Source organism: Gigantopelta aegis, chromosome 4 (assembly GCF_016097555.1).
Source record: "Gigantopelta aegis isolate Gae_Host chromosome 4, Gae_host_genome, whole genome shotgun sequence".
In the NCBI taxonomy this organism is placed as follows: Eukaryota; Metazoa; Mollusca; class Gastropoda; order Neomphalida; family Peltospiridae; genus Gigantopelta; species Gigantopelta aegis.
Window position 1 is genome coordinate 106,828,363 of NC_054702.1, and position 13,026 is coordinate 106,841,388.

The window sequence follows — 13,026 nt, forward strand, 5'->3', positions numbered from 1 at the left end:
ATATACAGTTTTGATGATGAACTGGCGGCCATTTTGAAAAATGGACGCCATCTTGTTCTCACCAACTTTAGAAAATGTCATCTTATATTTTCATGAACGCCACACCCCAGAGATTAATTTCAGCCACAGTGACAAATGTTATACTTCCGGCCCCTGTCACTCAAAAACTAAGTCTCTTTTTAAGTCTCTGCTGCGGGACTATATATTGTTACTTTTTATGAAAACTGAGTACAAATACCAATTTTAAAAAACTTTTGAGATGGCCTAAACGAAACGATACCGTGTTCACGTGTAAACGTGACAACCGTATCTACAGACGTGGATCTAGGATTTGTAATAGCGAGTCCAGCAACATTAATGCTTTGTTTTTGTAATCTTTTGTTTGTTTGTTTGTTTGTTTGTTTATTTGTTTATGTTTGTATTTGTGTTTGTTTTTGCTTTGTTTTTTGCTGTGTTTTTTGGTTGTTATTTAGCTTGTCCAAGTCATAAATAGTAAATGTGTGATATATGCTGTCTTGTCTGGGGAAGTGCATATATAAAAGATATCTTGCTGATATCTACAGGCCCGTAGCAGGGGTGGTGGCCAGAGAGAGAGAGAGAGAAAGAAAGAGAGAGACGCACGCATAATAGTAACCTATGTGGCAGAAGCTGGTTTCCTCCTCCATTCTGTAGACACCAAATAATCGTAGTTTAAAATGTTTTGAGGTATAAATAAATATCCTTTCACACTTAAATTTAGAGAAACGATAATTAATAATATGAAAATATGAAAATTTAAATCATGAAATGACCAATATATTTTTAAAAAATAAAATATATTAAATATATTATATATTAATTTATAAATCAATACACATATGTTAAAATATGGAAACTAAAGTTTGTGTATATAAACATTGTTGAAAATGCACTAACATCTAACAGTGGTCGATCATCATTGGCAATACTATTTCAATAAGGTGTGCGTAGTTAGTTCCCTTACTTCATTGGCAAAAGGCAAGGATAAAGTGTAATATAAAGTGATTCTACTGGCAGCAGCTGGGGGGGGGGGGGGGGATTTCCCTAATAGCTCAGAGTTCGTATCCCCTTAGTGGAGGTTGATTGTTCTGTTACATATGAACCGAATATTTCTGTCAAACATATTTCTACCAGGCACGGCGGGGCATGGAGTGGGAGCTCTAGACACCCCACCCCTGTATTTCTGAATAAAAAATATTATTAGTAGTAAATCTTACGGCATAGATTAATTTTACTTGTAGAATACAGGAAATTGCATTTCAGGACATCCAGTTTTCAAAATTTTACGGGAAAGCATACTTCTAAACCCCTTAGAAACTTTGCTTTGCGCCCTCGGTCTCAGCCAGAATCCCCTCCCCCAATGTCTACTTACTTCCGCCGTCGCTGTGCCTGTCTACTAGTGTTTACTCTTTTCTTGTACTATTACTGATAACTGCATAAATAATAAAACAACATATTAACTTATAACCATAATAGCAATAAACTCTTTATTCGAGTAAATAGGGTCTATGGATTTAAAAAAAAAAAAAAAAAAAAAAAAAAAAAAAAAAAAAAATAAATATATATATATATATATATATATATTTCATTACAAATTAAACACTGTCCCGAGTTTGGATACTTCTTCTTGTTGTTTTTGTTCGCTTGTTGACTACACGTCGAGGCCATCAGTGACTATGAACGTTACTGTTTTCTGTTGATCACTTTTTTGTGCCATACAGCTGTAGAGTTGTTGTAGTTGCCCAGGTAGTCTCCCTCAGCTGCTGTAGGTTTATGCAGTCTTGGATGACATGTTCGGTCGTCTGTTCTGCTTCTCCACATGAGCACATGGAAGACGGTACCAGCTGGAACCTCTTATGCATATGATTGTTCAGCCTGTTGTGTCCAGTCTTTAGTCGGAAAATGATGACTTGTTCCTGACGGGACAGCAGGTAATAATCATTGGTTTGTTTGGGAGATCTATAGAGAGATTTAATATGGGATTTCATCTCTTCGTATGTCACCCAGTTATCCTCCTGTTCTTTAGCTGCACCCAGTTTTGCCAGTCTGTCTGCATTGTCATTTCCTGGCATGCCACAGTGAGAAGGGATCCATTGTAACACGACTTGGTTGACACTGCTGATGGGATTTAGGGCTTCTGAAAGTCTGTCAAGCTTCTTGTTGTCAAGAGCCTGGAGGACAGAGAGAGCATCAGTCAGCAAGACGACATGTGAGCAGTTCTCCTCTCTGGTGCTGATAATGTGGGCAGCATGAATGAGAGCCTCCACCTCTGCAGCATAGTTTGTGCAGTAGAAAAATGTGTCTCCTCTCGGTAGCCACTGTGATCCATGATGTATATTCCAGCCCCTCCGTTTTCCGCGGCATTTGTTGCAGATCCATCAGTATATACCTGTGTCCATGATGTCTTTGGGTACTGTTCATCAATCATGGCCAGTGTCAGGGCTCGTTTGTATGGTTCACTGTGATCCTCTACAGGGGTGAGGTGTTGGACCACTGTGCAGATATTTACAAGATGTGGTCTGATTGCTCCTTGGTAGACTCTTATCAGTATGTTGTGATCAGCACCCCACTTGGTGCCAGCTAGTTTTCTCATTATGGCATGTTTTCTTCGAGCTTTGGCCTCGGCTATCTTCACTTGTGGTTTCCAGGTCTGGCTCTCGTCAAAAGTGACCCCCCCCCCCCCCACACACACACACACACACACCAGGTATGTCTGTTGGTCCTCATACTGGAAAGGCGTGTCATCAAGTTTTAGGTTGCCTGCTTCCAGCTTTGTGGAGAATGAGAAAAAAGTGGCAGCTGACTTGTCTTTGTTGATTGTCATGCACCAGTCTCGAGTCGAACATTGTCAAGGGCAAGCTGCATGCGATATGTTGCTGTTGGTGCATACTCCTCAGAGCACCACAAAACTAGGTCATCTGCATATAGTGCTGCATGTATCCCTTTAGGTAGATGTGTGACCAGGTCATCGCTGAAGATGATGAAGAGAGTAGGTGACAGTACTCCTCCCTGAGGTACTCCATGGCGTATAAGTACTTTCTTGCTGTGTTGACCATCTACCATTACTCTCGCCCTTCGGTTATGTAGATGACTTGGTCCACCTGTACATGTTGCCACATATACCAGTGTTTGGGTTTGTTTGGGTTTTTTGGGGGGGGTTGGGTGGGTGGGTGGGTGGGTGTGTGTGTGTGTGTGTGTGGGGGGGGGGGTTGTAGCTTTGCTAGCAGGCCATCTTTCCAGACCTTATTAAAGGCCTTTTGGATACTCATCGGAGCTCTTGCAATAAAGGTTAGAATTACAATAATGAAAGAAATTGCTGTTATTATCTCCCTTTTCGGTGTTGTAATGGCGGGTTTTCAAAAGAAGACAAAAGTTTCTGAACAATATTCGTGCAATATTTCCTTTAATTGTGATTTAAATCCTAGTTCAAGAGGTGTAATTGTCAATGAGCTCATCAAGTATTGTATGTATGAACGAGAACAGATCCCATTACCATTTGAAAACATAAAACGAGATATTGACCGGGATGAAAATGCTCGCCTACAACTACAAAATGAAAAGGTCCGTCATAGTTTCACGCTATCTACAGACACATGTACAATAATTTTAGCAGCGGGGGGTGGGGGTGGTGGTCTAAACTGTGGCGACCGAAGTTTAGGGGAGATTCGGGTAATTGCGGACACTCTGGCTTCTGCTGTATTTGCCACATGGAAATGGAACACTAGTCTAGTAGTCGCTACACAATAACGCCTATCCAAAATTTAAATGAACTTGATTGGCTCTTTTTTCTGTCACTATATATCACAATCGGCCATTGGGTAGATTCTATTTTGTTACCGTAAATTATGATAAAGTATGAATGGTAAGAGGAAGCGAAATGCAGACATACGTCGGCAAAATGCGAACGTAGTCAATGATTCCGACTCAATGGTCCATGAATGGATACAATTTTCTTTTAATCCACAGCATTTTAAACATTTATTTTGTTACAAAATATAAATAACTAAACTAGTAAATCTGTAAAATTACCTTTTGTCATCTTCTGAAGAAACAAACCAAGTAAAAGTTAAACAGTAATTATATGCAATGAGGTTAAAGTTATTTTCCGAACCCACGTTTTTATCTCTTGTCAACGACTTGTGCCATTCAAACCGCATTGATCCAAATGTTGCTATTTTAAACACAATTGAAATGAAATAAAAATGAGTTTATTATTATATAAAACAAATATTTATTTAGAATAGATCGTCCCTGCAGTGTAATTATTATGTTGTTAGCAATTAAACTACTGCAGTTTATGTAGTCTTTCAATTGCGGACGAGTTTATTCTGTTAATTTTATCAAACAATTATTATTGTTAATACGATTGTTTTTGGGTTTTTTAAATTAAGTTATGTATCTTATTATAAAAGATTCTTAAAATACACAAATGTATTCTCTCATTCTGAAATGTTTTACTCGAATTTTGGTAGACCTATCCAGTGAAAATGTTTGAAGAAATAAATTATATCACGTGACAGATGCCAGTGTACATGTGACGTAAGATACTGTTTTTGTGAATGTTGTTTGTTTTTGTTTTTAAAGTGACACTGGGATAAAACAGAAACATGGATTTTCAAGAACTATCTGTAGTCTCATTACAATTTGCAGACTATAAAATGAAATGTTTAATGTACGAAAATGGAATGTAGTGGCAGTATGGTCGAGACTGTCCGCATTTTGCCGATGTCTGCAATTACCCGAATCTCCCCAATATCGAGTCATGCTTCCCCGAAATTAGCCCGAGTACTCTGACTGTAAGAGAGCTAGACGGACATTTGGACATAATTATAATACACTCTCATTACAGTCGGAGACCAAGCTATGTAATTTTTTAGCAATCGCCAACCACCAAAAAGTAGTCAAAGATTTCTGCTCTGATACCACAACAATCCTATGTTTGACGTCAAATACATTTACATCAGCCATTTTCGAGTTCCTTGATTACAAAAAATTCAGATATTAATACACACACTACAGAAAGAAACCCGACAGCACACACATTCAGCTAAGCTTTGGCAAACTACGGACTGCAGAATTCTAAGTTTGCCACCTATATCGTGACGTTGCGTCACATGATCGCCCACTCAGTCATTCTGTCTTCCAAGGGCCGTCTCATACAATGTCAATTGGATATCAAATATTTGGTAATTTTATCATAGTGTTAGAGACGAAAGCCGCTTCATTTTATCATTAGTAGCAAGTGATCTTTTATAGGCCTATGCACCATCCCAGACAGGATAGCACATACCACGACCTGTGATACACATGCCAAGCAGGCATACGACTCGTAGTAGATAAAATACTTTTTTTCACCTTGAGAAAACGTGAATGTAATAATACTAATATTGTTTTTTCTCTGTGAGTGTGTATACCACTCTCTGTCGCTTTGGTGATTGTCCACGGCCCAGTGGTAAAGCGCTCACTTGATGTGTGGTCAGTCTGAGATCGATTCCCCCCGTCGGTGGGTCCATTGCGCTATTTCTTGCTTCACTCAGTGCACCATGACTGGTATATCAAAGACCATGGTATGTGCTATCCTGTCTGTGGGATGGTGCATATAAAAGATCACTTGCAGCACGTTTCCTCTCTAACACTGATAAAATTACCAAATATTTGACATCCAATAGCCGATGATTAATTAATCTATGTGCTCTAGTGGTGTCATTACACAAAACAAACTTCTTTTTTTGGTGATTGTCGGGCACTTGTCGTATTATTGTATGAGATGGCCCCTGGAAGACGGAATGGCTGAGTGGGCGATCATGTGATGCAACGTCATGATATAGGTTGACGAACTTAGAATTCTGCTGTCCAGAGTTTACATCGATCATTTTCGAGTTACTTGATTAAAAAAAATCCACATATTAATCACTAATACACACACAACAGAAAGAAATCCGACAGTACCAATGGTTAGCTAAACTTCGGGACACTGTCGCAAGATTTACAAAGCTTGCTGACCTATATTGTGACGTAGGTCACGTGATCACCCACTGGGTGATTCCACCTCACACAAAGTTACAGGGGCCGTCTCATACCAAGTGGTGTTACAACATGGATTTGTTTTGGTTTGTGTTTCTATGATGGAATGTGAAAATTTTTTCGGGCATAAAGGTGGGCGATTTCAGAAAACAGGAGTAGAATGTGTTCTCGCTGCTCTATTTAAGCAGGGCGTCCCACCCTGATATTGCATTTTGCCACCCTCCTTTCAAGTTCTGCCACCATCCTTTATTTTTCTGTGCCCCTCTTTATTTTCTATATTTTACAGCACCTATAGCTCCGCTATTTCCAAATGCACTTTTTTCCACACAAAAATAATCATCATTCTACATATTGGACATCAAAGGAAACAAGCCACATTGTGTGTACGAAAAAGCAAGTGATGACAAACTTTAGTAGCTTACGACAGTTACCGTAACATAATTTAACAGTATTTTTAACAACCTCTATTTTGTCCCATACCTGTATCCAATTGTATGTTTGATACACGCAATAAAATTTATATTTTATTTGAACAGTGAAAACATTTTATTTATTATCGACTCGACAATCATGAAGGGCATGGTGCCAGTTGGCCACCCTCCTTTAGTTTTCACCCAGCGAGAACACTGAATGTGTGCGTGTGTTTCGTTTTTTAATTAACATTATAGAAATAAACAACACATACTAATTGTGGAAGTAATGAAAATGTGCTGTTTGTGATTTAAACATACTCTCAAACACATACACATTCACACATAATTATATGATAAAGGTCTAGCGATTAATACATTTACAATATTGCTATGCTGAATGATACATAATTATGGTATTTAAAAAAAGATGATTTTTATGTAATAGGTTATGCACACACACACATTCTACTACTGTACTAGAGACCAATTCATAAAAATAAAATAATCAAATTAAATTACTACTTACTTTATCTTTCATAATAGGGGCAATATGTAGTACATACTCTTGCCACATCCTGTCGATAACACCCCAAATGTATCCTTCAAATTCAAAATGGAATCAATAATCTGTAATTGTTTTGCTGTAATGATGTAATTAAATCCAAATTCTTCCAAAACAGCATTGGCCAACTCTTTCATGTTGTAACATCGCTTGGTATGAGACGGCACCTGTAACTGTGTGTAAGACGGAATCACCCAGTGGGCGATCACGTGACCTACGTCACAATATAGGTCAGCGAGCTTTGTGATTCTTGCAACAGAGTGTCCCGAAGTTTTAGCTGAATGTGGGTGCTGTCGGATTTCTTTCTGTTGTGTGTATATTAGTGATTAATATGTGGATTTTTTTTTAATCAAGTAACTTGAAAATGATCGATATAACGGTAAATTTGAAGTCAAACATAGGATTGTTGTCGTATTAGGGTGGGAATCTTTGACTACCGTATGGTGGGGAGCCCGAAACTTACATAGCTTGATCTCTGACTGTAGGGCTCTGAATATCTGTCCAAATGTCCATCTACAGTCAGAGTACTCGAGTGGTTTTGACCTCTAAACCCCCCCCTGCATTATATTTTATTTCAGAAACATTGCAAGTCAAGTTGCATACCTTGGCTGTTCTAGCATTTTGTCTTCACCCTTTTAATCTGTATAATTTAATGGTAATTTTTAAAGAAACATTTTTATATATAAATGTAATTTGAGTTGGTATGGGTTTAAAACTTAGTAACATGTTTTTATATGAATTTTAACTTTATTCATTATGACATATCATGCCAATTCATCAGTTTCCTTTTGACACAGACAGACTATACAGTGAGAACATGGTTATTATTCAACAAAGAACATTCTAGTTTTGATACTGGCTGTGCAGCTAAATTTCAATGTGATAATTGGAGGGCTAGTTAAATTTGAGAAGAGCCAGAAGACTTTTTTTCAACAGGGCCTGCCGGCGACCATGGTTTTCATGTAACTTTTCAACCCTGGTAGAGCAAAGTGTGTTTCTTCATGTAGCTTTGGGTTTAAAATAAAAAAATTAATTAGTGACAGTTCAGATGTACTAATTAATTGGAAATTAATTAGCAAAGTTCTTCTAATCATAATGTTTAATTCCATGTTTTTATTTTTCCAGAATTTTCATCAGTTTAAGGTTTTAAAGAAAGTTGTGGAAAGAAAATCTCAGAATGCAGTGTTCTCTCTTGAGCAACTGTTTGACAATCTGAGTCAACTCTTTGAGAGATATCCAGAGGTTCATCAGGTGTTGATTCTGCTTGGTGGCACGGTCGTTAGTCCAAAAGAAACATACCTAGTCAACCTCCCCCCTACCTGTCCCGATGCTGAGCCGCCAGCGGACAGATCCTATGTGAAATATCTCTACCGACAGCTCATTACACAAGACCTTCTTGGAGATGTCAAGTCCATATCTCCCACCAACATGACCGTGTTTGTGCGTGCCCCACGTGACTGTGGATTAGAGTGGTTTCTTCCAAAGCCGGCTTTCAAAGTGCCACAGAAAAGCAAACAGTTTGAATTCAACATAAGCTGTACGCAGTCAAGCTCATCCTCCTACAACTTGACTCAGGCTGATGAGGAGTTTGACATTTCAGGGATTCAGCCCCTCTCTCCGACAGATCTTTCTACCAGTGAGTTGTCTGGTAGCAGTGTCTTTCACACAGACGATGATGACATGGCAGAAGAGCCATTGGTGCTTGGTGCAGCTGACAATGGGTACAACAATTCCCAGAACACACCATCTTGCATTTATTCATCAAAATTCTTTGCTTGTCCAAAGAGACATTCTTCCACAAAGTGTTCACAGCAGATGAGTAATAGCTCAGACCTGTCAGAGATTTGGACAAGCACAGACTCTGGGTTTCATACAGACCCCACAGACATGGATATGATTTGGTTTCAGTCTCCTGTAGTTGTGAAAGGATACAAGAACAAATTGAATCACATGGATTGATATATGTTTTTAAAATTTAATATAGAAAAAAAGATGTCATGTCTTATTCTAATATATTTATGTATGTTTATGGGAGTCGCATGAAACATATCACTGATAACATTTGTATATAAAGATGTTTAAGTATTCTTCATTTTTAAAGAAAAGATTAAAAGGAACTCCTGTGAGTTTCTGTTAATGTAACTAATAACATTGTTCAGAAAGGTACCTAGAAAACTGATAATTAGTTCAGTGTTTACCCACAGGTGATGTTGCTCTGTGGTAGAGTGATCGATTCAGGGCTTTAGATCTCACTACTTTTGTAATTTTATGTAATAATTGATATTATTTTGAAGAAAAAAAAACAATTTCTACAATTTTTAAAATTTTATACATAATTTGGCGAAACTTCCTTCTCACCGAGAACTAGCCCTGATATAACTCAAGACTGCTAAGAGATATTCAGAAATTCATTCTAAAGTTATTTTAATCTACTTTTAGTGGTATTATACCATATTGAGGTGATTCTGTTTTTGAATCGGCATGTTTGTACGTAATTTGGGCATGATTATTTTTTGTGGGGGGTAGGATCTAGCTCAACCTGTAGAGTACTGACCTGAGGTGCTGGCATCATAGGATCAAACCACCTCAGTGGACCTATTCTCCAATTGTGTTTTTTCCATCGCAACAAGTGCACCACAACTAATATAGGAAAGATTGTGGTATGTGCTGTCCTGTCTGGGAAAGTGCATATATACAAGATCCTTTGCTGCTAATGGAAAAATGTAGCAAGTTTCATCTTAAATTGCGAGTTAAAAATTACCATTTGTTAGGCATCCAATAGCCATGATTAATAAATCAATGTGCTATTTTAGTGTTGCTAAACAAAACATTTAGCAACACCAAAATAGCGTCGGTTGAGTTCTCGCTTGAGGTGCTTGTGTCGCAGGATCGAACCACCTCGGTGGATCCATTCAGCTGATTGTTTTTTTTCTCGTTTCAAGCAGTGCACCACGGCAGGACAAAGGCCATGGTATGTGCTTTTCTGTCTGTGGGAAAGTGCATATAAAAGATTCCATTGCTGCATTAGGGAAAATGAAGCGGGTTTCCTCTGATGGCTTACGAGTCAGAATTACCAAATGTTTGTCATCCAATAGCCAATGATTAATTAATCAATGTGCTCCAGTGGTGTCGTTAAACAATAAAAACAAAAGAAACTTTTACCATTTTGGGTACAATGCCTAACACCTTGGCTTTGGTGTAATCTATAGCTCTGCAATCACCCACAATGGATCCATCCTAATCGGTGCTCCACAATTAATCCATCAAAGCCTTGCTCAGACCATATGCATGTATACTAGAATAATTCCAAATCATAAATATATTGGTGTAAATCTTAAGGCAGAGTTGAATTTTACAGGAAATTGCATTTCAGGACATCTAGTTTTCAAAATTTTACAGGGGATAAATCATCATACCCCAAACCCCCTGACATAATATGTTTGGATGTATATGATAAACATACAGACATACGTTGACACACACACAAATTCACATATTAGTTTAAAACTTTGCCTTTGGTAAATATTTGAAAGATTTTATTAACAAATCCTTATTATTAAATAATATATTTATTTTATTTACACTAGGAATTTTACAAAGTAGTTATGTAAATATTGTAGCTGAAGGTGTATTTAATGTGTTGCATTCTAACATGAAATAGAATTTGTTGCCAATTCAAGGAAACTGTACAATTGTTTTATATCTCACTTCTCTTGTCTTTTGTTTTGTTTATATACAGCCAAACATTGCTAAATAAGCTACCAAGTAAATCTAGCCGATACAGCCAAACATTGCTAAATAAGCTACCAAGTAAATCTAGCCGATACAGCCAAATATTGCTAAATAAGCTACCAAGTAAATCTAGCCGATACAGCCAAATATTGCTAAATAAGCTACCAAGTAAATCTAACATCATATCCATCTGATCTACATGTATAATTTTTATATAGGCTGAAAAAAAACCTTATATAATAAGTGATATCTTGTTCTTTTTTTTTATCAATATTTTTAAAGTAATTAATAATTCTACTGTTATTTAATATTTTACTGGAATTCTGTTTTCTTGTTTGGAAAAGGTCAAATGTATGTTTTCAGTGTCTTCTAGATAGCGTTTCAAACTGACAAACTTCTCAACAATATAGTAAAATTGGTAATATCATACAATCCAATAATTTCAGTTGTATATCTACAGGAAAACTACATCATCTTTTTAAATATACCATGCATTGCTTTAGTTTCTCAGGGCTCAACCTGTACATTACCAAATTAGCCATTTGCTAATTTTTATACAAAGTGGCTAAAAAAATTAGTCTATGGCTTATAAAATATTCTTTAAATTAACGACATTTTAATACTTTTTAAGGAAAAATGCTACGTATCTAAAAATTGGCTAAACCAAAATCTGTCCCAAGTTGAGCCCTGGTAGCTTGTTCGATTTTTTCTTTGCTATCAACCTCGGCAGTTAAAAAAATGTCCTTGGAAAAAAAACATGTCATTGAAAACAAACGTGAACATAGTCCAAGGCTAAATAGTGCCATGGAGAATTAAAAATTCCAAGACATTGCTGATTGCCGTGGACAATTACAGGGATTGGCTATACAGAATTAAAAATTCCAAGACATTGCTGATTGCCGTGGACAATTACAGGGATTGGCTATACAGAATTTGCCACATAAATTAAAGTAATACCTTTATATTAATTAAGACAAATTTTTTTTTTGGATAAATTAGAAAAATGTGCTTACATAAAATAGAACTTGTGACTTTTAAAGTTAAATGAAACACTGCATTTAATTAATGCATCATTTGTCAGTATTTAAAGGTCACATTTATCAAAAACGTAATTCACTATTGTTTAGTATCTACGTATACCTTTTACAATATATATGAAGTATCAATAAAATACATATTAAAAAATTTTACCCGTTTTTAATATATTCGGAATAAAAAGTCGTGTTTTTCCCCATCGCTTGCCAAAAAGCCTCTGAACTCCAAGAGTCAAGTCACGTGACCCTGTGACGCGCTAACTGGCATAACATGAACGAGTGATCCGCGCAGCCTTACGGTCATTTTACATGAAGTGGAACACGTGTATTTTTAAAACGCGAAAATGTTATTCTATTGAATTGAATTGTATGTTTGGAATATTATTTTGAAGATATCTTTAAAATGTGAAACATGGTGAACCATTGTTCAGTGGGTATCAGGCTGAAACGGCACCTTACCAAAACGGCACCACTTTTTGATGGCGAAAACGGCACCAAACTTTTCTGGCGAAAACGGCACCAAACCTTTTTTTTCGTAGACATAGGTTTTAACTAATTTTAACTGTTAAAACCATCATGACAATAATAAGACTGGACCATTATTTCGCGTGCTACATTCCACAAACAGGTTTTTTAAACTACCTGTATAACAGAGTCCCCAAATGACCGAACACAAAAAGACTATCGATCAACACAATTTCTAAGTGAGCAACAAAACACCATTTATATAATGTATATATCATTTTTACTACAACATTACACGTGACAATAATAATTAAATGTTCCTACTAAACACTACAAAGACACATACAAATTAACAGACATTTAAAATTGAACAAAATAACATAAAAATTGACAAAGACGCATAAAGATTCACAAAGACGCACAAAAATGCATAAAAATTGATAATCGCATAAAAATAATGACAAAGACGCATGTACTGAATTTGTTGATCTGCTAGTTGGTTGCCTCAAACTTTCATTTAATTGGATACTGACGTCAAACAAAATACAAAAGGAAACATTTTATTAAAGAATACACTAATGCCTAATAAAGACCACCATTCCTCTTAAAAGAACGCCATTAATGCGCCGGCATCTAGCCTCATCTCGCAAGTGAGTAGTGCCTATCAGTATGCTGCGTGAATTAAATTTTGCATAACCGACACTCGAACAAAACGATCGTTCGCATGATATATTGTGCCCTGAGGTTAGATGATTAAACACTGTTCTCTACGGAGAGT

General features: G+C 36.8%; 1 protein-coding gene across 1 annotated transcript; it reads left to right on the top strand.

Moving 5' to 3' along the window:
• Positions 1–2,970: 2,970 nt before the first annotated feature.
• LOC121370147 (MAD2L1-binding protein-like) lies at positions 2,971–9,334 on the top strand. Its single transcript, XM_041495262.1, has 3 exons — positions 2,971–3,011; positions 3,444–3,579; positions 8,143–9,334. The coding sequence occupies exons 1-3, from the start codon at positions 2,971–2,973 to the stop codon at positions 8,974–8,976; spliced, it is 1,011 nt and encodes a 336-aa protein (XP_041351196.1). The 3' UTR covers positions 8,977–9,334.
• Positions 9,335–13,026: the final 3,692 nt, after the last annotated feature.

Bases quoted from the DNA above. Each gene is read 5' to 3' on its own strand.
- LOC121370147 (XM_041495262.1), top strand. From the start codon at position 2,971: ATGTGTGACCAGGTCATCGCTGAAGATGATGAAGAGAGTAG. The intron at 3,012-3,443 runs GTGACAGTACTC...TTTAAATCCTAG, and splicing joins GAAGATGATGAAGAGAGTAG to TTCAAGAGGTGTAATTGTCA. The intron at 3,580-8,142 runs GTCCGTCATAGT...TTATTTTTCCAG, and splicing joins TACAACTACAAAATGAAAAG to AATTTTCATCAGTTTAAGGT.